Source organism: Coregonus clupeaformis, unplaced genomic scaffold (genome assembly GCF_020615455.1).
Source record: "Coregonus clupeaformis isolate EN_2021a unplaced genomic scaffold, ASM2061545v1 scaf0560, whole genome shotgun sequence".
Lineage (NCBI taxonomy): Eukaryota > Metazoa > Chordata > Actinopteri > Salmoniformes > Salmonidae > Coregonus > Coregonus clupeaformis.
The window spans coordinates 234763-261559 of NW_025534015.1; the positions used below are offsets into that span (position 1 = coordinate 234763).

Consider the following 26797-nt stretch of genomic DNA (forward strand, 5'->3'; position numbering starts at 1 on the left):
ACCGGTGATTGGATGGAAAAGGGAGCGACCCATTTATTGCCATTGTTTATAAGTATGGGTTAGACAAAGGGAAAGGCAGAAGCATTCAGATTAATTTGGGACGGGGCTTCTCCAGACTTCGCGGGTCTGTAACTTATGCTGTAAACTCGTGATTTTAATAAAAGCCTCTAAAACACGGTGCAGCTTAAGCGGACTCCTTGATTGACAGCAATACCCACCGACAACAGACACTACACTAGCACTCGTGCTTCGCCGGGGTCCGCCGAATACAATACTTACCTACAATAATTACCTACAATAACCTACAATAACCTACAATAGCTACCTAAGTAAACTACCTACTACCTAATACCTGACTACAATACCTACCTACAATCTAAATACATGGTTTAAGCTTTACTCAACATCATATAAGAAGCCAAGCTTACCTCCTGCTAGAGAAAACACAACCTCTCCCGACCACCGCGCCAAACTTCACCACTAGCAGTTACCAGACACGGTCTACCAGGTGGTTGCTACATAAAGTCCCCAGGGCCGTTACCCAGTTAGACAAGACTGCCTTTTTCTATTGTGCACCAGAGGCATGGAATAGTCTGCAAACTATGCTTCATCTTGATGTTCTAGTGCCCCTCAGTGAGTTTAAAACTCTGGTGCAAAACTCTATTCAGGAGTGTAAATGTTTCCTGTAGGCTGTTTTGCTTTAGTTTCGATTTGAGGTTACATATTGTTATATGTTGCTATTGGCCAGGTAAGTGTAGTTTTGCCAGTTAATAATTTATCATTTTTGTCATCTGTAAATTTTTGTAAATACAACCTCTGGATCCAGTCTTCATCACCTTCACTGTAAAATATATATATTTTTGCGCCTGAACCTCTGACTCCATCTCTTCTGTTGCTTCTCAACACCAACTAAATAGGCTGCTGGTTCATCCATCTTTATTAACACTATACGTGATTTTATTTGACATAAGATATACAAATGTGCTAATTAATTAAGGTAATCAGTTGTAGTGCCTTAGAGCCTTATGTTTCAACTAGAATGTAATAGTTTCTATCTGCCACTGAGGGGGGCATATACACTGAAACAGAAGCAGGAAGAGAGTTAAAGACAGCTATAGCTATTAGGAAGTGCAGTCATTCTCTTTGGTGCAGAAATGACTTCTCATCTCTCCCTCTCCATCCTCCTCCTTATCTTCTCCAGACTCTCAGGTAAGGGTAACACGTTATTTAGGGGGGAAATGACTTGGCAAGAGGAAGCGTGGTAGGCACAGCTTGTTACATAAATTAATCGTAAAATTGAGGATTAGATGATAACTGTAAAACAAACATTCTGGATAATATAGAGAACCTTCAACTATTTATTCATCAACACCTTGAAATGCTCGAACCAGAATCATACACATCGAAGCGAACAAGATCACTACAATTGATTATTTTATTTAATTAGCACATTTGTAAATCTTATATCATATAAAATCACGTATAGTGTTAATAAAGATGGAGGACCCAGCAGCCCTTTTAGTTGGTGTTGAGAAGCAACAGTTTAGATTTTTAAAATATATTTTAAAGTTTAAGTCAAGGATCAGAAACTAGATTCAGATGTGGGACGATTTTTTCTCAAGCGGATGGTCAGGGGGCCAGAATATAATTACAAATAATTCATTGACCGCAAATTGACCGCAAGAAGCCCAAAAAGATTGCTAAAACATAATCACTTCAAACCTTGCTTACATTTGTATAGAATTACATATATATTTCTATTATGCGTGGTTATGCTATGGAACAGACTTCCAAAATGTAAATAACTTGGAGCTGATTTGCTGGTCATTTTACAGTATTTTATGTCCAACAATTGAAAAATATATTATACTTTATTTTGCTCTGAAAGTTTTGGGAGCCAAAATTAAATCCCACTTGGACGAAATTCGGGGCGCGTGTCGCCAGTTCGGGAACCCTACACTACTGAGAGGCTATAGTATGATAACACAATGAAAACAGAATTACTTGGTCTGAAGTGCAGAAGTATGAATAATAATATTGTCATAATGGGAATAAAGGAGGATGAAAACTATCAGACAACTGAGGATAAAGTCAAGGTTGTCATGAAACGTAATCTCAAGGAAAAGGTGGACACAATTAATTGTCAAAGGGCTCAGCGTTTTGATGGCAGTGTGGAGCGATGACAATGTCAGTGGTGGATAAAGTACCCAATTGTGATACTTGAGTAAAAGTAAAGATACCTTAAAATAATAATACTCAAGTAAAAGTGAAAGTTACCCAGTAAAATACTGTACTACTTGAGTAAAAGTCTAAAAGTATTTTAAAATATATACAGTGAGGGAAAAAAGTATTTGATCCCCTGCTGGGGTTCAGTCTGGCTTTTGTTGACCACAAACTGTTGCTAACCAGACTCAATAACGTTGGTCTCATTGAAGGGGCTGTCAACTGATTAAGAAACTATCTCGCAGACAGAACACAATGCGTCTATGCCGAGAATCCCAAGTCTAGCTTCCATTTACAGTGAGGGAAAAAAGTATTTGATCCCCTGCTGATTTTGTACGTTTGCTCACTTACAAAGACATGATCCGTCTATAATTTTTATGTTAGGTTTATTTGTACAGTGAGAGACAGAATAACAACAACAAAAATCCAGAAACACGCATGGCAAAAATGTTATGAATTGATTTGCATTTTAATGAGGGAAATAAGTACACTGCTCAAAAAAATAAAGGGAACACTAAAATAACACATCCTAGATCTGAATGAATGAAATAATCTTATTAAATACTTTTTCTTTACATAGTTGAATGTGCTGACAACAAAATCACACAAAAATTATCAATGGAAATCAAATTTATCAACCCATGGAGGTCTGGATTTCGAGTCACCCTCAAAATTAAAGTGGAAAACCACACTACAGGCTGATCCAACGTTGATGTAATGTCCTTAAAACAAGTCAAAATGAGGCTCAGTAGTGTTGTGTGTTTTGGGTCATTGTCATGCTGGAATACCCATCCACGACCCATTTTCAATGCCCTGGCTGAGGGAAGGAGGTTCTCACCCAAGATTTGACAGTACATGGCCCCGTCCATCGTCCCTTAGATGCGGTGAAGTTGTCCTGTCCCCTTAGCAGAAAAACACCCCCAAAGCATAATGTTTCCACCTCCATGTTTGTCGGTGGGAATGGTGTTCTTGGGGTCATAGACAGCATTCCTCCTCCTCCAAACACGGCGAGTTGAGTTGATGCCAAAGAGCTCGATTTTGGTCTCATCTGACCACAACACTTTCACCCAGTTCTCCTCTGAATCATTCAGATGTTCATTGGCAAACTTCAGACGGGCATGTACAGTGGGGAGAACAAGTATTTGATACACTGCCGATTTTGCAGGTTTTCCTACCGGAGTGGAGCCGCTGACCGGAGCTGGACTGGACCCCGGTGGAGCGGACTGCTCTGGCTCCGGAGTGGAGCATCTGACCGGAGCTGGATCAGGCACCGGTGGAGCGGACTGCTCTGGCTCCGGAGTAGAGCCGCTGACCGGAGCTGGACTGGACCCCGGTGAAGCGGATTGCTCTGGCTCGGAGTGGAGCAGCTGACCGGAGCTGAACTGGGCACCGGAGGAGCGGACTGCTCTGGCTCCAGAGTGGAGCAGCTGACTGGTGCCCGACCAGGCACCGGTGGAACAGACACGGCCGTGCCGACTGGGACACACGCACCGCTGGCTTGGTGCGAGGGTCAGGAACAGGCCGGGCCGGGCTAGCGACAGCGCACCACTGGCTTGATGCGAGGGGCAGGAACAGGCCGGGCCGGGCTGGCGACGTGCACCACTGGCTTGGTGCGAGGAGCAGGAACAGGCCGGGCCGGGCTGGCGACGCGCACCACTGGCTTGGTGCGAGGGGCAGGAACAGGCCGGGCCGGGCTGGCGACGCGCACCACTGGCTTGGTGCGAGGGACAGGAACAGGCCGGACCGGGCTGGCGACGCGCACCACTGGCTTAGTGCGGGGAGCAGGGACGGGCCGAACCGGACTGCGAAGGCAGACTGGAGGTCTGGAGCGGAGAGCTGGCACAACCCGTCCTGGCTGGCTACCCACTTTCGCACTACACGTGCGGGGCGCTGGCACAGGACGTACTGGGCTGTGCACTGGTGATACAGTACGTCGAACCGGCGCAGGATATGCGGGACCGAGGAGGCGTCCTGGAGACCAGGAGCGTTGAGCCGGCACACCCCGTCCTGGCTGGATGCCCATCTTCGCACGACACGTGCGTGGTGCAAGCACAGGACGTACAGGATTGTGCCGGCGCACTGGCGACACAGTACGTAGCTCCGCATAACACGGAGCCTGCCCAGTCACACGCCTCCTCGCGTGAGTATGAGGAGTTGGCTCTGCTCTAACACTAGGCTCCGCCAACCACCCTTTTAGCCCCCCAAAAATTTTTTCTTGGGGCTGTCTCTCGGGCTTCTTCCTCGGCCGGCGCCTTCTGCGTTGCCGCTGCTCCTCTCTATACCGCGCCTCCACTGTCTCCTCCCAAGGACGGCGATCCATCCCGGCCTGAATCTCCTCCCAAGTCCAGGATCCCTTACCGTCCAGGATCTCCTCCCAGGTCCAGGCTGTCTGCTCCTGGACTCGCTGCTTGGTCCTCAGACTCATCCTTTTTTACTCATGCAATACAGAACCTTGGACTATGTGGACTTAAAATGAAGTTCATTTTCATGGGACGTTTTTGGTTTATTTATTTTGAAGACTGCACAGACATTAAATTTTGAGTTTGATCTGATACAAGCTAATTGTAGAGATTGGGGTATATTATGACTTGAATGCTGTTATACTGTGTTGCCCTTTTGCCGGATGTGAATCGGAACGAATAGAATTTAAGACAATATATATTGACAGCTCTGTGGGGCTACAGGATACGCTATTGATATAGGAGGAGGGTTAATAACCTGTCTAGGTTCTCTACTGGAGTAGGACTATACAATCTAGAACAATTGGTATCACTATCTTTTTAACACCATGTAAACAATAAATCTCAATCTAAATATACACCGGAAAATGGGTTGGGTGTTGTCAACAGGGTCTGTTAACTCTGCTAGCGTGCAGCTGGCTGGTTAACACTGGATTTAAACAATTATAGCTAAAATTAATCAGTAGAGTCAAAACAATAGCTGGCTTATGGAAGCCATTCTCTAAGCGAGAAGTATGTTTTTTTTTTACACAATCTATATACGCTACCCTTATCATTTGTCCCCAATGCTATAGGCCTATGTGTAAAACAGTGTCACGATCGTCTAAGGAGGAGGACCAATGCGCAGCGTTGAAGGTGAACATATTTATTTAGAGAATGATCACACGATCAAAACAACAGACGATAACGTGATGTCTACGGTTTAACACAAACCAAAAAATAACAAGAAACCACAATGAATGAGTGCCAAACGGCTACCTAAGTATGACTCCCAATCAGAGACAACGAGCTACAGCCGTCTCTGATTGGGAGCCACCCTGGCCAACATAGAAAAGCAAAACTAGACCCACAACCTACAACACAAAACATAGAAACTAACACCCTGGCTCAACATACGAGAGTCCCCCCGAGCCAGGGCGTGACAGTACCCCCCAGCGCGCGGACTCGACCGCGCCAACCAAACACAACAGGGAGGGACCGGGTGGGCACTCCGCCTAGGCAGCGGATCCGGCTCCGGGCATGATCCCCACTCGCTCTCTAACCCCCAAAGTACCCCTGGTCCGGTCTGGCCCTGCTGACCGGAGCTGGACTGCACACTGGTGGAGCGGATTGCTCTAGCTCCGGCGTGAAGCAGCTGACCCGTGCCGAACCAGGCACCAGTGGAACAGGCACGGGCTGTGCCGGACTGATGACGCACACCACTGGCTTGGTGTGGGGAGCAGGTACGGCCCGAGCCGGGCTGACGAAACGCACCCCTGGCTTGGTGCGGGGAGCAGGAGCGGGCCAAACCGGGCTGACGAAACGCACCACCGACTTGGTGCGGGGAGCAGGAACGGGCCGAGCCGGGCTGACGAAGTGCACCACTGACTTGGTGCGGGGAGCAGGAACAGACCGGACCGTACTGGGGACACACACCACTGGCCCTACACCGGGATCTGGAACGGGCCGGACCGGACTGGTAACACACCCCAGTACCTCTCGCCGTGCCTCTCCGCCTTCCATCCCCTCTTCGACCAGTGGCCCCCGTAACCTGGCGGCCTCCTCTGCCAACCCGCTGGACCGCTCTATCGCGGCCTCCTGCTGCCCCGACGTCGTGAGCCCCCCCCTAAAAAATTTCTGGGGGTCTCTCCTCCCCGTGGGCCAGGCCTCTATAGTTCTCGCCCAACTCTCGCTCTTCTGTCTCCAACTCCCGCTATTCAGCTCCTCAATGGGCTTGACCCAGTCGAAGCTCTTCCTCCATTGTTCCCAAGTCCACTCTCTCTGCTCTTCACTCGGCTTGACCCAGTCGAGGCTGCCACGTGAGATCTGCTAGGGATTTCCCTGGCGATGGCTCCCTCGACTCGCTGCTTGGTCCAGTTGTGGTGGTTTCTTCTGTCACGATCGTCTAAGGAGGAGGACCAATGCGCAGCGTTGAAGGTGAACATATTTATTTAGAGAATGATCACACGATCAAAACAACAGACGATAACGTGATGTCTACGGTTTAACACAAACCAAATAAGAACAAGAAACCACAATGAATGAGTGCCAAACGGCTACCTAAGTATGACTCCCAATCAGAGACAACGAGATACAGCCATCTCTGATTGGGAGCCACCCTGGCCAACATAGAAAAGCAAAACTAGACCCACAACCTACAACACAAAACATAGAAACTAACACCCTGGCTCAACATACGAGAGTCCCCCGAGCCAGGGCGTGACAAACAGTCGAAGTGACAGAGCAACTATAAGTGTGTGTGTGTGGAGAGAAGGTTGGTTTACAGGTTTACTCTCTCTAGATTGACAGAACTGCATGTACGTTATTGCTATCTTGCCCTGGCTGTGTCAGGGTCGATTATAAGTTAAACGTATGTATCCCTTTATGGGTAGTGTGATGCGGAAGACAAATATTTACTCTCAGTCATCAGTGGCTGTTAAATTGTATCTTCCTTCTTCTTTCTTCGTTTTTGCGGAAATATAACAGGATATAATAAGAACTACATGAAATATGTCTCTCTGCTGATAGGATTATAACAGGCTGCTGATAGGCATATAAAGAAGCTGATTAAACAGCATGATCATTACACAGGTGCACCTTGTGTTGGGGACAATACAAGGCCACTCTACAATGTGCAGTTTTGTCACACAACACAATGCCACAGATGCCTCAAGTTTTGAGGGAGTGTGCAATTGGCATGCTGACTGCAGGAATGTCCACCAGAGCTGTTGCCAGATAATTCAATGTTAATTACTCTACCATAAGCCGCCTCCAACGCCGTTTTAGAGAATTTAGTAGTACGTCCAACCGGCCTCACAACCGCAGACCACGTGTAAACACGCCAGCACAGGACCTCAACATCCGACTTCTTCACCTGCGGGATCGTCTGAGACCAGCCACCTGGACAGCTGATGAAACTGAGTATTTCTGTCTGTAATAAAGCCCTTTTGTGGGGAAAACTCATTCTGATTGACTGGACCTGGCTCCCTAGTGGGTGGATTGCTTATATGAACTGTAACTCAGTAAAATCGTTGAAATTGTTGCATGTTTCGTTTACATTTTTGCTCAATAGATATGGCACATGAAATCATAAGAGGGTGGTTTACAGAGATGGGTGGGCTAAGAGCAGCTGAGGGTTGGGATAAGAAGCCCATGATCTACAGTGCCTTCAGAAAGTATTCACACCCCTTGACCTTTTCCAAATGTTTTTGTGTTACAGCCTGAATTCAAAATTTATTAAATTGAGATTTTGTTGGTCACTGGCCTACACAATACCCCATAATGTCAAAGTGGAATTATGTTTTTAGAAATGTTTGCAAATTAATTAAAAATGAAAAACTGAAATGTCTTCATTCAATAAGTATTCAACCGCTTTGTTATGGCACTTCTATGTAAATCCAGGAGTAAACATTTGCTTAACAAGTCACATAAAACATTTTATGGACTCTGTGAGTAATAATTGTGTTTAACATGATTTTTGCAAGACTACCTCATCTCTGTACCCTACACAATTATCTGAAAGGTCCCTCAGTCAAGCAGTGAATTTCAAACACAGATTCAACCACAAAGACCAGGAGGATATTCCAATGCCTCGCAAAGAAGGGCACCTATTGGTAGAAATGTTTTTCAAAAGCAGACATTGAATTTCCTTTTGAGCATGGTGAAAGTATGAATTACACTTCGGATGGTGTATCAATACACCCAGTCACTACATAGATACAGGCGTCCTTCCTAAATCAGTTGCCGGAGAGGAAGGAAACCACTCAAGGGATTTCACCATGAGGCCAACGGTGACTTTAAAACAGTTTGAGTTTAATGGCTGTGATTGGAGAAAACTGAGGATGGATCAACAACTTTGTAATTACTCCACAATACTAACCTAATTGACAGAATGAAAATAAGGAAGCTTGTACAGAATTTAAATATTCCAAAACATGCATCCTATTTACAACAAAGCACAAAAATAATACTGCAAAAAATTAGGCAAAGCAATTCTTTCTTTGTCTAGAACATAAAGTTTTATGTTTGGGGCAAATACAATGCAACACATTACTGAGTACCACTCTCGATATGTTCAAGCATAGTGGTGGCTGCTTCATGTTATAGGTATGCTTGTAATCATTAAGGACTGTGGAGTTTTTCAGGATAAAAAGAAACAGAATGGAGCCAAGCACAGTCAAAGTCCTAGAGGAAAATCTTGTTCAGTCTGCTTTCCACCAGACACTGGGAGATGAATTCACCTTTCACCAGGACAATAACCTAAAACCCAAGGACAAATCTACACTACTTGAACATCTCATTCCAAAATCATGGTCATTAATATAGAGTTGGTCCCCCCTTTGCTGCTATAACACTCACTGGGAAGGCTTTCCACTAGATGTTGGAACATTGCAACGGGGACTTGCTTCTATTCAGCCAAAAGAGCATTAGTGAGGTCGGGCACTGATGTTGAGGTCAGGGCTCTGTGCAGGCCAGTCAAGTTCTTCCACACCGATCTCGAAGAAGTTTGACGAACTGACTTGTTGGAAAGGTGGCATCCTATGACGGTGCCACGTTGAAAGTCCCTGAGCTCTTCAGTATGGGCCATTCTACTGCCAATATTTTCTATGGAGATTGCATGGCTGTCGGCTCGATTTTATACACCTGTAAGCAACGGGTGTGGCTGAAATAGCCAAATCCACTAATTTGAAGGGGTGTCCACATACCTTTGGCCATGTAGTGTACATTGGAGTTGCTTTACAAGAAGACATTGAATGTTCCTGAGTGGCCGAGTTACAGTTTTGACGTAAATCTACTTTAAAATCTATAGCAAGACCTGAAAATGGTTGTATAGCAATGATCAACAATTTGACAGAGCTTGAAGAATTTTGAAAATAATAATGGGCAAATGTTGCATAATCCAGGTATGGAAAGCTCTTAGAGACTTACCCAGAAATACTCACAGCTGTAATCGCTGCCAAAGGTGATTCTAACATGTATTGACTCAGGGGTGTAAATACTTATGTACATTAGGTATTTCTATATTTCATTTTGAATACATGTGCAACATTTTCTAAAAACATGTTTACACTTTGTCATTATGGGGTATTGTTTATAGATGGGTGAGATTTTTTAAAATATTGAATATATTTTGAATTCAGACTATAACAACAAAATGTGGAATAAGTCACGGGGTATTAATATTTTCTGAAGGCACTGTATAATAGTTATGACTGAAAACACTATATATAATGTATTCTGGATGTGTTTAAGTACTATCTATCCAGATGTAATGTATATCTAATAACTATACTTTGTCATGTAACTACTGTGTAACAAAAGTGCCATGTATATAACATATGTGTAGAATGTAAATGTAACGGGAAAAAAGCTGTAAAACAAAAATATATTTTTGAGCCAATAAAAATAACAAAAGGGTTAACATGTTTCTATGAAGTGCTGAAGTTGAGGTCAGGGACTGGGACTGGACACATGCTGACACTCTGAAGACAGGAGCAGTAGCTTGTCTTATCAATAACACTTCCTGTATTACAGTGGGGAAAAAAGTATTTAGTCAGCCACCAATTGTGCAAGTTCTCCCACTTAAAAAGATGAGAGAGGCCTGTAATTTTCATCATAGGTACACGTCAACTATGACAGACAAATTGAGGGAAAAAAAATCCAGAAAATCACATTGTAGGATTGTTAATGAATTTATTTGCAAATTATGGTGGAAAATAAGTATTTGGTCACCTACAAACAAGCAAGATTTCTGGCTCTCACAGACCTGTAACTTCTTCTTTAAGAGGCTCCTCTGTCCTCCACTCGTTACCTGTATTAATGGCACCTGTTTGAACTTGTTATCAGTATAAAAGAAACCTGTCCACAACCTCAAACAGTCACACTCCAAACTCCACTATGGCCAAGACCAAAGAGCTGTCAAAGGACACCAGAAACAAAATTGTAGACCTGCACCAGGCTGGGAAGACTGAATCTGCAATAGGTAAGCAGCTTGGTTTGAAGAAATCAACTGTGGGAGCAATTATTAGGAAATGGAAGACATACAAGACCACTGATAATATCCCTCGATCTGGGGCTCCACGAAAGATCTCACCCGTGGGGTCAAAATGATCACAAGAACGGTGAGCAAAAATCCCAGAACCACACGGGGGGACCTAGTGAATGACCTGCAGAGAGCTGGGACCAAAGTAACAAAGCCTACCATCAGTAACACACTACGCCGCCAGGGACTCAAATCCTGCAGTGCCAGACGTGTCCCCCTGCTTAAGCCAGTACATGTCCAGGCCCGTCTGAAGTTTGCTAGAGTGCATTTGGATGATCCAGAAGAGGATTGGGAGAATGTCATATGGTCAGATGAAACCAAAATAGATATTTTTGGTAAAAACTCAACTCGTCGTGTTTGGAGGACAAAGAATGCTGAGTTGCATCCAAAGAACACCATACCTACTGTGAAGCATGGGGGTGGAAACATCATGCTTTGGGGCTGTTTTTCTGCAAAGGGACCAGGGACGACTGATCCGTGTAAAGGAAAGAATGAATGGGGCCATGTATCATGAGATTTTGAGTGAAAACCTCCTTCCATCAGCAAGGGCATTGAAGATGAAACGTGGCTGGGTCTTTCAGCATGACAATGATCCCAAAGACACCGCCCGGGCAACGAAGGAGTGGCTTCGTAAAAAGATTTTCAAGGTCCTGGAGTGACCTAGCCAGTCTCCAGATCTCAACCCCATAGAAAATCTTTGGAGGGAGTTGAAAGTCCGTGTTGCCCAGCGACAGCCCCAAAACATCACTGCTCTAGAGGAGATCTGCATGGAGGAATGGGCCAAAATACCAGCAACAGTGTGTGAAAACCTTGTGAAGACTTACAGAAAACGATTCACATGTGTCATTGCCAACAAAGGGTATATAACAAAGTATTGAGAAACTTTTGTTATTGACCAAATACTTATTTTCCACCATAATTTGCAAATAAATTCATTAAAAATCCTACAATGTGATTTTCTGGATATTTTTTTCTCATATTGTCTGTCATAGTTGACGTGTACCTATGATGAGAATTACAGGCCTCTCTCATCTTTTTAAGTAGGAGAACTTGCACAATTGGTGGCTGACTAAATACTTTTTTCCCCCACTGTAGGTGGGATGGGCTGAGAGCAGCTGAGGGGTGGAAATAGAAGCCCATGATCTACAGTGCCTTCAGAAAGTATTCACACCCCTTGACTTTTTCTAAATGTTGTTGTGTTACAGCCTGAATTCAACATTTATTAAATTGAAATTTTGTGTGTCACTGGCCTACACACAATACCCCATCATGTCAAAGTGGAATTACAGTGAGGGAAAAAAGTATTTGATCCCCTGCTGATTTTGTAAGTTTGCCCACTGACAAAGAAATGATCAGTCTATAATTTTAATGGTAGGTTTATTTGAACAGTGAGAGACAGAATAACAACAAAAAAATCCAGAAAAACGCATGCTAAAAATGTTATAAATTGATTTGCATTTTAATGAGAGAAATTTTTAATGGCACAGGCAGGGAGCCCAGCCAACAGCGAGTTGCAGTAATCCAGACGGGAGATAACAAGTGCCTGGATTAGGACCTGTGCCGCTTCCTGTGTAAGGCAGGGTCGTACTCTCCGAATGTTGTAGAGCATGAACCTACAGGATCGGGTCACCGCCTTGATGTTAGCGGAGAACGACAGGGTGTTGTCCAGGGTCACGCCAAGGCTCTTCGCACTCTGGGAGGAGGACACAACGGAGTTGTCAACCGTGATGGCGAGATCATGGAACGGGCAGTCCTTCCCCGGGAGGAAGAGCAGCTCCGTCTTGCCGAGGTTCAGCTTGAGGTGGTGCTCCGTCATCCACACTGATATGTCTGCCAGACATGCAGAGATGCGATTCGCCACCTGGTTATCAGAAGGGGGAAAGGAGAATATTAGTTGTGTGTCGTCTGCGTAGCAATGATAGGAGAGGCCATGTGAGGATATGACAGAGCCAAGTGACTTGGTGTATAGCGAGAATAGGAGAGGACCTACAACTGTATACTGGATGGGTTTAAGTACTATCTATACAGATATAATGTATATCTAATAACTATATGTTGTTATGTAACTACTGTGTAACAAAAGTGCCATGTATATAAGATATGTGTAGAATGTGAATGTAACAGGAAAAACGCTGTACAAACAAATATATTTTGGGGCGGTGGATGGGCCAATAAAAATAACAAAAGGGTTAACATGTATCTATGAAGTGCTGAAGTTGAGGTCAGGGACTGGGACTGGACACATGCTGACACTCTGAAGACAGGAGCAGTAGCTTGTCTTATCAATAACACTTCCTGTATTATGTGTGTTATAGTCCAGATGGAATGTCATTTTCTGCTGTGAGAATTTGCTTGAATTCCAATCTAATGTGTTTTCTGTTGTTGTGTCTACAGGTGCTTATCGTGTGTCTGTGAAGACAGGAGGCTCCATCACCATCCCATGTCCCTATCATCAGGAATACAAAACCCATGTGAAATATTGGTGTAAAGGATATTATTTCAATAGTTGCTCTCCTGTTGTACGCACTTACCTTCCTAAGAGCACAGCTAAGGCCTCAATCTCTGATGACATCAACCAGCTAACCTTCACTGTGACCATGACTGATCTGGGGAGTGAGGACTCTGAATGGTACTGGTGTGCTGTAGAGATTGTTGGTGCAGACGTCAGGATAGAAGGATTCCACCTATCTGTGACTCCAGGTAAGATCCCTGCAACTCTTCCATATGATTACATGACTGGTGTTCTGGTTTCATTTACTGGTATCACTATTATTGTTCAAGTTGACATGAGGAAAGTTGGTATATGTCTACTTTCTGTTCTCTATCCATCATATCATAATTATGATATTTGTTGTCAGTTGTTACAAAAAAAACACTTGATCACTCAGGACCTTATTTGGTGTGTGTACCTCTGTGTTCAGGTACTCCAGAACTCTATGTGGACCAACAGGAGGTGGCTGGAGTTGAAGGAGGGAGTGTCATTGTAAATTGTTACTATAATGACACTGGAAATTGGAAGTGGTGGTGCAGGATTGGGGGCAGTGACTCCTGTGTGTGGGGGAATTCTGGGACTATAGATGGAACATCAGTGACCCTACAGCAGACCACTGATGCCACCAGAGGAAACATCTTAACGGTGACTATGAGTGATCTGAAGATGGAAAACACTGGCTGGTACAGTTGTGGAGTGGGATACTTTATAATGCCTGTTCACATCACCCTCCAAACCACCACACAAACCACCACACAAAGTACCACCACTATGACTAGTGAGTAGAGAGCAATCAGATACTGTATTATTAAGTATTAACCTGGTTTTATCCAGTCTTGCTGGCTTATCATCTAAATCAAATTGAACTGTATCCTGATTCAAAGCTTTTGTGAATACCATTGGTTTGAACTCAACAGTGCTAATACTAAGTGAAAATCCACATGTTGGGGTAAATGAAATAAGCTGGACAAGAAGGTCATAGTTTAGCCCCAATGTCTTGTTACAGTTCAGTCTACCCTGTGTCTCTCTGGTACACCAGTCATAATACCATTGTTGTTTTTACCTCACAGCAACCCAAGCTCCAACCACTGAACAATCCTCTTTCTCTCCAACTGCTGAGCCTGTTCAGACTGACAACACAGTCCAAGGACCTGAGGAGGTCAAGGAGAAGGACACCATGAGGTAATGATCACTCATTCAGCTGTACACTTACTCTCACACTTACTCTTAAAAATGGATGGCAATAGAAATATGAAGAAACGTAACCTTTTCTGTTTTTCACACTACACAAAAATACCCTCCTTAAATGTTTCCACACTAAGTATAGACCAAAAAGACACCGTTCTCATAGAGACATTTACCGCTTCCTCCTATCTCTGTGGTTGTAGAAGTAGCAGCATTCTATTCTTGGATGGTCAAGTTTCACACATTAAAGGTGTGAAGAGCTGAACAAATATTTCCATTTAGTCATAGCAGCACAAAAAGGATCATAAAAAAATCTTAATATCTCATATGTGTTATGGACAATATTTTACAATAAACATAGTCTTTCACCATCAGTACCATAGATCTAACAGTCCTACAGATTCCTATGGGCATGTTGGTGGTGGTGATATCTGGTGTCCTAGTCACATGAAAATGTGGACGCATCAATTCAGTCTACGAGTGTAGACCTAATGACAATAGCAGATTTTCATTACAATAAACGTAGGGGTTTTGAAACCGATGTCTGTTTTCATTCATCAAATTGCAGGTGCACAGTGCACTGTTTGGATGCTGGAATTATTTTGTGATTGCAGGAACGTTCGCGGGTAACCTACAGGAGCCCCTTTTTGAAGTGATTGTTTGACAACCAGATGACTGGTTGTATTAATGCCACATTAAAAGGTAATGCATGATAAAGGTGATATGACTAATCTTTACTAGTCCTAGACTACTAGGCCACAGAGATAATATATTAAAATAATAAGGATTGTATATGTAATTCTATGATTACACCTAGGCTTAAAAAAATATATATATACTTTCACCCCTGTTGAAAATATTATTATTATTATGATTATATAAATCTTTAGCCCTTCTCTGAAGGCGGACAAGGCCCTCAATGTTCCCCACAGTGTTTGGGTTAGTAATAATTTGTAGAGTACTTCTATTTGCCCTCAACATGCATTTTTTCACCATTCTGAATGTCTAAAGAATCCATATGTTCTTCTGAAATATGAAAACAAAAATACTGGATATTTTTAACTCTTATTATGATGGCGATTTGACAAAATTACAATCATGGTCTTGAAGTGGACTTGCATTTTTCTGGTCTCAGTCTTGCCTCGGGTTTCGGACCTCCCACTTGATCACTCAGGAGCTTCTTTGGTGTCAGATACTCCAGAACTCTATGTGGACCAACAGGAGGTGAATGGAGTTGAAGGAGGGTGTGTCATTGTAAATGGTTACTATAGTGACATTGGACATATGGAGTGGTCCAGGATTGGTGGCAGTATATCCTGTGTGAAGAGGAATTCTGGGAATATAGATGGAACATCAGTGACATTACAAAAGACCACTGATGCCACCAGAAGAAAAGTCTTAACATTGACTCTGAGTGGTCTGAAGATGAAGATCAATGTTTTTCACACAAGTTTAGGTCACAAAAACACCCTCCTTAAACGTTTTCACACCGAGTATAGGTCAACACTTCCTCAGACTCTGTTATAGAGACATTTACCATCATAGAGACAGAGACATTTACCACTTCCTCATACCTCTGTGGTTGTAGAAGTAGCAGCATTCATGGCCAAGTTTCACACATTAAAGGTGTGAAGAGCTGAACAAATATGTCCATTTTGTCGTAGCAGAACAAGTAATATCATAAAAAATATATATTTACTGTATCTGTGATGTTTTATGGACTATATTTTACAATGAACAGTCTTTACCATCAGGTCTATAGATCTAAAAGTCCTACTGAATCCTGTTGGCATGTTGGTGGTGGTGATAGCTGGTGCCCTAGTCCCATGGAAGATGCCTACACTGCCATCTTCAATGATCCGCAGTCATTAAATACCTTGTGCAGTCAGTCATCACTGCTGCTGCAAACTGTTAAATATACAGTGCCTTCGGAAAGTATTCGGACCCTTTGAATATTTCCACATTTTGTTACGTTATAGTATTATTTTAAAATGGATTACATTTGTAAAAAATCCTCAGCAATCTAAACACAATACACTATAATGATGAAGCAAAAACAGGTTTTTAGAAACTTTTGCAAATGTATAAAAAATACAAAACAGAAATACCTTATTTACATTACTATTCAAACCCTTTGCTCTGAGACTCGAAATTGAGCTCAGGTGCATCCTGTTTCCATTGATCATCCTTGAGATGTTTCTACAACTTGATTGGATTCCACCTGTGGTAAATTCAATTGATTGGACATGATTTGGAAAGGCACACACCTGTCTATATAAGGTCCCACAATTGACAGTGCATGTCAGAGCAAAAACCAAGCCATGAGGTCGAAGGAATTGTCCTTAGAGCTCCGAGATATAGAGCTCCGAGATAGGATTGTCGAGACACAGATCTGGGGAAGGGTACCAAAAAATGTCTGCAGCATTGAAGGTCCCCAAGAACACAGGGGCCTCCATCATTCTTAAATGGAAGAAGTTTGGAACTACCAAGACGCTTCCTAGAGCTGGCCACCCGGCCAAACTGAGCAATCGGGGGAGAAGGGCCTTGGTCAGGGAGGTGACCAAGAACCCGATGGTCACTCTGAAAGATCTCGGGAGTTCCTCTGTGGGGATGGGAGAACCTTCCAGAAGGACAACCATCTCTGCAGCACTCCACCAATCAGGCCTTTATGGTAGAGTGCCCAGACGGAAGCCACTCCTCAGTAAAAGGCACATGACAGTCCGCTTGGAGACAAGATTCTCTGGTCTGATGAAACCAAGATTGAACTCTTTGGCCTGAATGCCAAGCGTCACGTCTGGAGGAAACCTGGCACCATCCCTACCGTGAAGCATGGTGGTGGCAGAATCATGGTGTGTGGATGTTTTTCAGTGGCAGGGACTGGAAGACTAGTCAGGATCGAGGGAAAGATGAACGGAGCAAAGTACAGAGAGATCCTTGATGAAAACCTGTTCCAGTGCGCTCACAACCTCATACTGGGGCGAAGGTTCACTTTCCAACAGGACAATGACCCTAAGCACACAGCCAAGACAACGCAGGAGTGGCTTCGGGACAAGTTTCTGAATGTCCTTGAGTGGCCCAGCCAGAGCCCAGACTTGAACCCGATCGAACATCTCTGGAGAGACCTGAAAATAGCTGAGCGGTGACGCTCCCCATCCAACCTGACAGAGCTTGAGAGGATCTGCAGAGAAGAATGGGAGACACTCCCCAAGTACAGTGTGCCAAGCTTGTAACGTCATACCCAAGAAGACTCGAGGCTGTAATCGCTGCCAAAGGTGCTTCAACAAAGTACTAAGTAAAGGGTCTGAAGACTTATCTAAATGCAATGTTTCAGTTTTGTATTTGTAATAAATCAGCAAAAATTTATAAAAAGCTGTTTTTGCTTTGTTATTATGGGGTATTGTGTGTAGATTGATGAGGAAAAAATTTATTGAATAAATTTTAGAATAAGGCTGTAAAAATAGGGTCTGAATACTTCCCAAAGGCACTGCCTCTAGAAATACAGTACCAGTCAAAAGTTTGGACACACCTACTCATTCAAGGGTCTTTCTTTATTTTATTTACTATTTTCTACATTGTAGAATAATAGTGAAGACATCAAAACTATGAAATAACACATATGGAATCATGTAGTAACCAAAAAAGTGTTAAACGAATCAAAATATATTTAAGATTTTACATTCTTCAAATAACCACCCTTTTCCTTTATGATAGCTTTGCACACTCTTGGCATTCTCTCAACCAGCTTCACCTCGAATGCTTTTCCAACAGTCTTGAAGGAGTTCCACATATGCAGAGCACTTGTTGGCTGCTTTTCCTTCACTCAGCGGTCCAACTCATCCCAAACCATCTCAATTGGGTTGAGGTTGGGTAATTGTGGAGGCCAGGTCATCTGATGCAGCACTCACCACTCTCCTTCTTGGTCAAATAGTCCTTACAAAGCCTGGAGGTGTGTTGGGTCATTGTCCTGTTGAAAAACAAATGATACTCCCATTAAGCGCAAACCAGATGGGATGGCGTATTGCTGCAGAATGCTGTGGTGCACATGCTGGTTAAGTGTGCCTTGAATTCTAAATAAATCACTGATAGTGTCACCAGCAAAGCACCCCCACACCATCACACCCCCTCCTCCATGCTTCACGGTGGGAACCACAGATGCTGAGATCATCCCTTCACCTACTCTTCGTCTCACAAAGACACAGCGGTTGGAACCAAATATCTCAAATTAGGACTCATCAGACCAAAGGACAGATTTCCACCGGTCTAATGTCCATTGCTCGTGTTTCTTGGTCCAAGCAAGTCTCTTCTTATTGGTGTCCTTTAGTAGTGGTTTCTTTGCAGCAAGTCGACCATGAAGGCCTGATTCACACAGTCTCCTCTGAACAGTTGATGTTGAGATGTGTCTGTTACTTGAATTCCGTGAAGCATTTATTTGGGCTGCAATCGGAGGTGCAGTTAACGCTAATGAACTTTCCTCTGCAGCAGAGGTAACTCTGGGTCTTCCTTTCCTGTGGTGGTCCTCATGAGAGCCAGTTTCATCATAGCGCTTGATGGTTTTTGTGACTGCACTTGAAGAAGCATTTTTCAAGTTCTTGACATTTTCCAGATTGACTGACCTTCATGTCTTAAAGTAGTGATGGACTGTTGTTTCTCTTTGCTTATTTGAGCTGTTCTTGCCATAGTATGGACTTGGTCTTTTACCAAATAGGGCTATCTCCTTATACCACCCCTACCTTGTCACAACACAACTGATAGGCTGAAACGCATTAAGAAGGAAAGAAATTCCACAGCACTTTTTTGGTTACTACATGATTCTATATGTGTTATTTCATAGTTTTGATGTCTTCACTATTATTCTACAATGTAGAAAAACCCTGGAATGAGTAGGTGTGTCCAAACCTTTGACTGAATTCCCTTTTTCTTTTTTTGTATATTGTATTGCAGCAATTTATAGAGTAACATGTTCTAAATCTTTTAATTCCTCTACAGATGGGGGAGAACATTCTTCTACCTGCCAAAAATTGGTAATGCAGTGCTCTTCCTCCTGTGCACCATCATTGCTGTTGTGAAGTTCAGGGCAAACTGACTCTGTGGTGAAGTTCAGGGCAAACTGACTCCAAGGTAAAACTGAGGATGAGTAGAAACCAGACAGGTCTCTCTTGTGAGACCAAGGGACAGATTTACTTCTTGCACCTGCTTTTTCAGGGATAAAACACACAAAATAAGAAACTGTTCATTTATGGTACATTTTACCTATGTCTTTGACCTAATTTGACTTTTTAGTCCATATGTTGTTGCCCATATATGATTTGTTTCATAGTTTATCTAATTTACTGAATCATAGTCTTACTGTACTATTCTGTCTGCTTTATATGTTAAAAATGCATGCATTGTTATTAAACTTTAAAATCTATGAAGATATTCGTAGAAAGTTGTGTCTCTGCCCAAATACATTGTTTCTGAATTGTGTGTGCTTGCAAGCATCATATAAGCTTGTACTGTTAATGATTAGGCAGAAATGAAATAAAAGTATTTAAAAAATATTAATTAACTATTCAATACCCAGAATTTGGAAATCAGCATATGTTCACCCACTACTAAAGGTTGGAGACCCTTCAGATGTGAATAACTATTGCCCTATTTCTAAGCTCCCTATCCTGGTCAAAGTCTTTGAATCTGTGGTGAACTCTCAGCTAAATACATTCCTACTTGAAATAACATCCTGTGTGGGGTTCAGTCTGGCTTTAGTTGACCACAAACTGTTGCTAGCAAGAGTCAATAACATTGGTCTCATTGAAGGGGCCGTGAATATCACAGACAGAACACAATTGTCTATGATGAGAATCCAAAGTCTAGCTTCCTTTCAGATTACTAGAGGTGTACAACAGGTCTCCATTTTAGCCCCATTAAAAAGGTGTCATCCTACAAATAACTAGGTATATGGTTGGACAAGAAGCTGTACTACAAATATCATATGGATCATCTTTTGAGGAAGATTAAACTGAAATTGGGTTTTATTTTTTCGCAACATGGCTTATACAAGCCCCTTTTCTTTCAGTAATTCATTATGGTGACAATGTACATGCATGGAAGCCTCATCATGCATCCTTGTGCTTTGTTACAAATGCCAAGTCGCTCACCCACCATTGCGCCTTGTATCAAATGGTGGGCTGCACCTCATTTTACATGGGCAGACAGCTACATTGGTATGTGTTCATATATAAAGCCCTTCTGGGTAAACTCCCTACTACCTCTGTAGCCTGTTCTCCTTCACCACTAGCAGTTACTAGACACGCTCTACTAGGTGGTTGCTACTTAAAGTCCCAAGGTCCGTTACCGAGTTAAAACTCTGTTCAGTAGTAGTGTAAATGTTTAATGTAGGCTGTTTTGCCTAAGTCATTGATTTGAGGTTTTGTATTGCTATTGGCTAAGTAAGAGAATTCCTTTTGAAAGTTAGTTATTTTTCATAATTTTTGTCATCTGTAGCTTTTTTTAAATACAACCTCTGGATCCAGTCTTCATCACCTCAACTGTAAAATACATATTTAAGCAATAAGGCCAGAGGGGGTGTGGTATATGGTCAATATACTATGGCTAATGGCTGTTCTTATGCACGACTCAGCGCGGTGTGCCTGGATACAGCCCTAAGCCTTGACCAAAAGTATGTGGATACCTGCTTGTCGAATATCTCCTTCCAAAATCATGGGCATTAATATGGAGTTGGTCCACCCTTTGCTGCTATAACAGCCTCCACTATTCTGGGAAGGCTTTCCACTAGATGTTGGAACATTGCTACGGGGACTTGCTTCCATTTAGCCAGAAGGGCATTAGTGAGGTCGGGCACTGATGTTGGGCGATTAGGCCTGGCTCGCAGTCAGCGTTCCAATTCATCCCAAAGGTGTTCGATGGGGTTGAGGTCAGGGTTCTTTGAAGGCCAGTCAAGTTCTTCCACACCGATCTCGACAAACCATTTCTGTATGGACCTCGCTTTGTACACGGGGAAATTGTTAAGCTGAGACAGGAAAAGGCCTTCCCCAAACTGTTGCCACAAAGTTGGAAGCACAGAATTGTCTAGAATGTCATTGTATGCTGTAGCGTTAAGATTTCCCTTCACTGGAACTAAGGGGCCTAGCCCGAACCATGAATAAAAGCCCCAGACCATTATTCCTCCTCCACCAAACTTTGCACTAGGCAGGTCGTGTTCTCCTGGCATCCGCCAAACCCAGAAACGTCCGTCAGACAGCCAGATGGTGAAGCGTGATTCATCACCCCAGAGAACGCATTTCCACTGCTCCAGAGTCCAATGGCGGCTTGCTTTACACCACTCCAGCCGACGCTTAGCATTGCGCATGGTGATCTTAGAATTGTGTGTGGCTGCTCGGCCATGGAAACCCATTTCATGAAGCTCCCGACGAACAGTTCTTGTGCTGACATTGCTTCCAGAAGCAGTTTGGAACTCAGTAGTGAGTGTTGCAACTGAGGACGATTTTTTCACACTACACACTTCAGCACCCGGCGGTCCCATTATGTGAGCTTGTGTGGTCTACCACTTTACAGCTAAGCTGTTGTTGCTCCTAGACATTTCCACTACACAATAACAGCACCTACATTTGACCGGGGCAGGTCTAGCAGGGCAGAGATTTGACAAACTTCTTGGAAAGTTGGCGTCCTATGACGGTACCACGTTGAAAGTCACTGAGCTCTTCAGTAAAGGCCATTCTCGAACAACCCAGTTTATAAATATATTTCTTGCACCTGAACCTCTGACTCCATCTCAACTGTTGCTGCTCAACACCAACTAAAAGGCTGCTGGGTCCTCCATGTTTATTAACACTATACGTAATTATATTTGATATAAAATACAGTGGGGAAAGAAAGTATTTAGTCAGCCACCAATTGTGCAAGTTCTCCCACTTAAAAAGATGAGAGAGGCCTGTAATTGTCATCATAGGTACATGTCAACTATGACAGACAAATTGAGAGAGAAAAATTCCAGAAAATCACATTGTTTTTTGAGTATGGTGGAAAATAAGTATTTGGTCACCTACAAACAAGCAAGATTTCTGCTCTCACAGATCTGTAACTTCTTCTTTAAGAGGCTCCTCTGTCCTCCACTCGTTACCTGTATTAATGGCACCTGTTTGAACTTGTTATCAGTATAAAAGACACCTGTCCACAACCTCAAACAGTCACACTCCAAACTCCACTATGGCCAAGACCAAAAGCTGTCAAAGGACACCAGAAACAAAATTGTAGACCTGCACCAGGCTGGGAAGACTGAATCTGCAATAGGTAAGCAGCTTGGTTTGAAAAAAATCAACTGTGGGAGCAATTATTAGGAAATGGAAGACATACAAGACCACTGATAATCTCCCTCGATCTGGGGCTCCACGCAAGATCTCACCCCGTGGGGTCAAAATGATCACAAGAACGGTGAGCAAAAATCCCAGAACCACACGGGGGGACCTAGTGAATGACCTGCAGAGAGCTGGGACCAAAGTAACAAAGCCTACCATCAGTAACACACTACGCCGCCAGGGACTCAAATCCTGCAGTGCCAGACGTGTCCCCCTTAAGCCAGTACATGTCAAGGCCCGTCTGAAGTTTGCTAGAGTGCATTTGGATGATCCAGAAGAGGATTGGGAGAATGTCATATGGTCAGATGAAACCAAAATAGAACTTTTTGGTAAAAACTCAATTCGTCGTGTTTGGAGGACAAAGAATGCTGAGTTGCATCCAAAGAACACCATACCTACTGTGAAGCATGGGGGTGGAAACATCATGCTTTGGGGCTGTTTTTCTGCAAAGGAACCAGGACGACTGATCCGTGTAAAGGAAAGAATGAATGGGGCCATGTATCGTGAGATTTTGAGTGAAAATCTCCTTCCATCAGCAAAGGCATTGAAGATTGGGTTAACAAATGACTGAATTATTCATATTTGCTAATTCTTACTACACATAGACATATGTGCCACTACCTTTAATGTTGTTATTTAACTGTTTTACAGAACATCGTTTTTTGCTTTTAACATGATGTGTTATTATTATGTTCTGGTTCTATTCATCTAAACTCAAGAATTGATCTTGGGGTGATTTGTTTTCATCAATAGGGTTTTCATATTTTCAAGGCAAACTTTCAGAGGGGAGAGGCTCTTTCAATTAAACTTTCTGTCTTTCTCAAAGAAAAGTGCAATTTAACCCTTGATAGAGTATAACTTTAATTATGCATTTAATGGCCTTTCATTCCATTTAATATCCATCTGATTCATACTTGCTAAACTTTGAGGATACCATTGACCAGACCAACCAATCTGACCAACATACAAAGCCAAACAGTGACTAGTGACTCTTGACTGTAATAATGTTTCATCAAATGTTGAGAACTGACTGAACTAATCTTTCTGCCCTCAACAAAGAATTATGTTTCATTGAGCTTGGTTGAAGGAATGCACATTGTCAACGATTCCCCGGAAGACCCTCCAGATGTCATGGACCCAAGGACTAGAAGTTAGGTTCCATAAGTTGGACTGAAGACTCAAGAAGGAATTCTCGTGTGGTGCGGGCCATTTCTTCCTATATTGGACACAGGCTGTCAATGTACAACTTCTGTCCAGGGGGGATTTGTAGGCTCGGCCCTACTTTATGTTCTCTCTGTTACCTGGAGTTGCATGGCAAATTGTCCAGGAACACAAGGAATGCACAAAGGACAATGCCCAAGGACTAGTCAGTCCTTCCCCCTCTGAGGGGCCAAAATATATCTCTCTGTTACAGTATCCAAAGGACTGACTACTGTGACAGAATAACGCTATAGTATCCATGTTTGGTATCTCTCTGAAACTTGTTCACTGAAGATAACTCTGATGCCATCTATTTGGATGTATGATCTCTGTGGTAACTCTGAATTACTCTGTTATGCAAAGGTGTTTGATTGTCTTCTCAGGAATTCTGTCTCGTTTACATTGGTCTCATTCCCCACACAAGCCTTTAAAAGCTGTGACACCCTGTGGAGATATTGCCTGGGAGTGTTTAGGTTAGTGTAATCGTGGTATCATTTGATTGGTCAATGGTGGTTGGTTTTGGATTGAAAGGTGACACCTTCAGATGTTATAAATGGAATTAAATGCCTTTGTTCACTCTCTTATCCTGTATCCAGTTCATGGAGGAAGGTTGTACGATCAATTCTCATTTCCTAGGCTTCTAGGCATCTCTTTGTTTACGCTTAGAATAATGCCTTGTGATGCTTGTTAATGTTTTTTCAAAGTAATTAAAGACACTTGAATTCCATTCTCAGACATTTCTTGACTGCCTATTAATGTAACTCAACTATAGTGTTCTTGCATATTGCTAAATCATCTTTATGGAGTCAGATAAACATTTTAAATGGCTAATTGCTTAGTCTTATTACTAGTCACATGTGAGGAATGTATAATATAATATATACTGTATATACACATGTCCCTAGTAGGTCAGGTACCCCTACAGTATAGCCTCACTGTCCCTAGGACATCAGGTACCCCTACAGTATAGCCTCACTGTCCCTAGTAGGTCAGGTACCCCTACAGTATAGAGTGTATGGGATGGGAAGTGTAGTCAAGTCTTAGCCCAAAGAAGAGGAGGAGCCTATTAATTAGTATGCAAGTTCCTCCCTCTTGCTGTTCTAGCTTTGCTTAAATATGCCTATTTTCTCAGTATACAGTCTTGCTTAGGGTGTCCATCATTATTCCAGGCGCATCAACAGAATGTCAAGCAGACTACAAAAAAACAGTTTTATAGCTATTAGGAAGTTCAGTCTTTCTCTTTGGTGCCTTGGTCCTTGACACACACATTGTGCATTGGTACCATATAACATACGGAGACACATACCCAGAAATGGCTTCTCATCTCTCCCTCTCCATCCTCCTCCTCATCTTCTCCAGACTATCAGGTAAGGGTAACATGTTTCTATGAAGTGCTGAAGTTGAGGTCAGGGACTGGGACTGGACACATGCTGACACTCTGAAGACAGGAGCAGTAGCTTGTCTTATCAATAACACTTCCTGTATTATGTGTGTTATAGTCCACATGGAATGTCATTTTACTGCTGTGAGAATTTTATTGAATTCCAATCTAGTGTGTTTTCTGTTGTTGTGTCTACAGGTGCTTATCGTGTGTCTGTGGAGACAGGAGGCTCCTCCACCATCCCATGTCCCTATCATCAGGAATACAAAACCCATGTGACATACTTATGTAAAGGAGACTATTTTATAGTTGCTCCCCCTGTTGTACACACTGACCCTCCTAAAAGCACAAATAAGGTCTCAATCTCTGATGACATCAACCAGCAAACAATCAATGTTACAATGATTGATCTGGAGCCAGATGACTCTGGACGTTACTGGTGTTATAGAGATCAGTGGTGGACCAATGGTCCAGACAGGATGGTTCGACCTATCTGTCACTCCAGGTAAGACCCTGCAACTCTTCCATATGATTACATAACTGGTGTTCTGGTTTCATTTACTGGTCTCACTATTATTGTTCAAGTTGACATGAGGAATGTTGGTATATGTCTACTTTCTGTTCTCTATCCATCATATCATAATTATGATATTTGTGTTCAGTTGTTACAAAAAACCACTTGATCACTCAGGACCTTCTTTGGTGTGTGTACCTCTGTGTTCAGGTACTCCAGAACTCTATGTGGACCAACAGGAGGTGACTGGAGTTGAAGGAGGGAGTGTCATTGTAAAATGTTACTATGGTGACATTGGACATATGAAGTGGTACAGGATTGGTGGCAGTGTCTCCTGTGTGTGGGGGAATTCTGGGACTCTAGATGGAACATCAGTGACCCTACAGCAGACCACAAGAAGAAACATCTTAACGGTGACTATGAGTGGTCTGAAGATGGAGAACACTGGCTGGTACAGTTGTGAAGTTGGAGACCGTATGATGCCTGTTCACATCACTGTCAGACGACAAACCACCACACAAAGTACCACCACTATGACCAGTGAGTAGAGAGCAATCAGATACTGTATTATTAAGTATTAACCTGGTTTTATCCAGTCTTGCTGGCTTATCATCAGAAACAAATTGAACTGTATCCTGATTCAAAGCTTTTGTGAATAATTAGCGGTCCTACCATTGGTTTGAACTCAACAGTGCTAATACTAAGTTAAAATCCATATGTTGGGGTAAATGAAATAAGCTGGACAAGAAGATCATATCTTAGCCACAATGTCTTGTTACAGTTCAGTCTACCCTGTGTCTCTCTGGTACACCAGTCATAATACCATTGTTGTTTTTACCTCACAGCAACCCAAGCTCCAACCACTGAACAATCCTCTTTCTCTCCAACTGCTGAGCCTGTTCAGACTGACAACACAGTCCAAGGACCTGAGGGGGGCAAGGAGAAAGACACCATGAGGTAATGATCAC

General features: G+C 43.0%; 1 protein-coding gene across 1 annotated transcript; it reads left to right on the forward strand.

Annotated features, from left to right (window-relative positions):
• Positions 1 to 1154: 1154 nt before the first annotated feature.
• On the forward strand, positions 1155 to 26284 carry LOC121583111 (CMRF35-like molecule 1; the record flags this gene model as incomplete). The annotated part of the gene is made up of 3 exons (XM_045215936.1): positions 1155 to 1209; positions 13099 to 13404; positions 26040 to 26284. Coding segments are annotated over exons 1-3 (606 nt in total), but the record flags the coding sequence as incomplete, so codon positions are not given.
• Between the last annotated feature and the right edge of the window lie 513 nt (positions 26285 to 26797).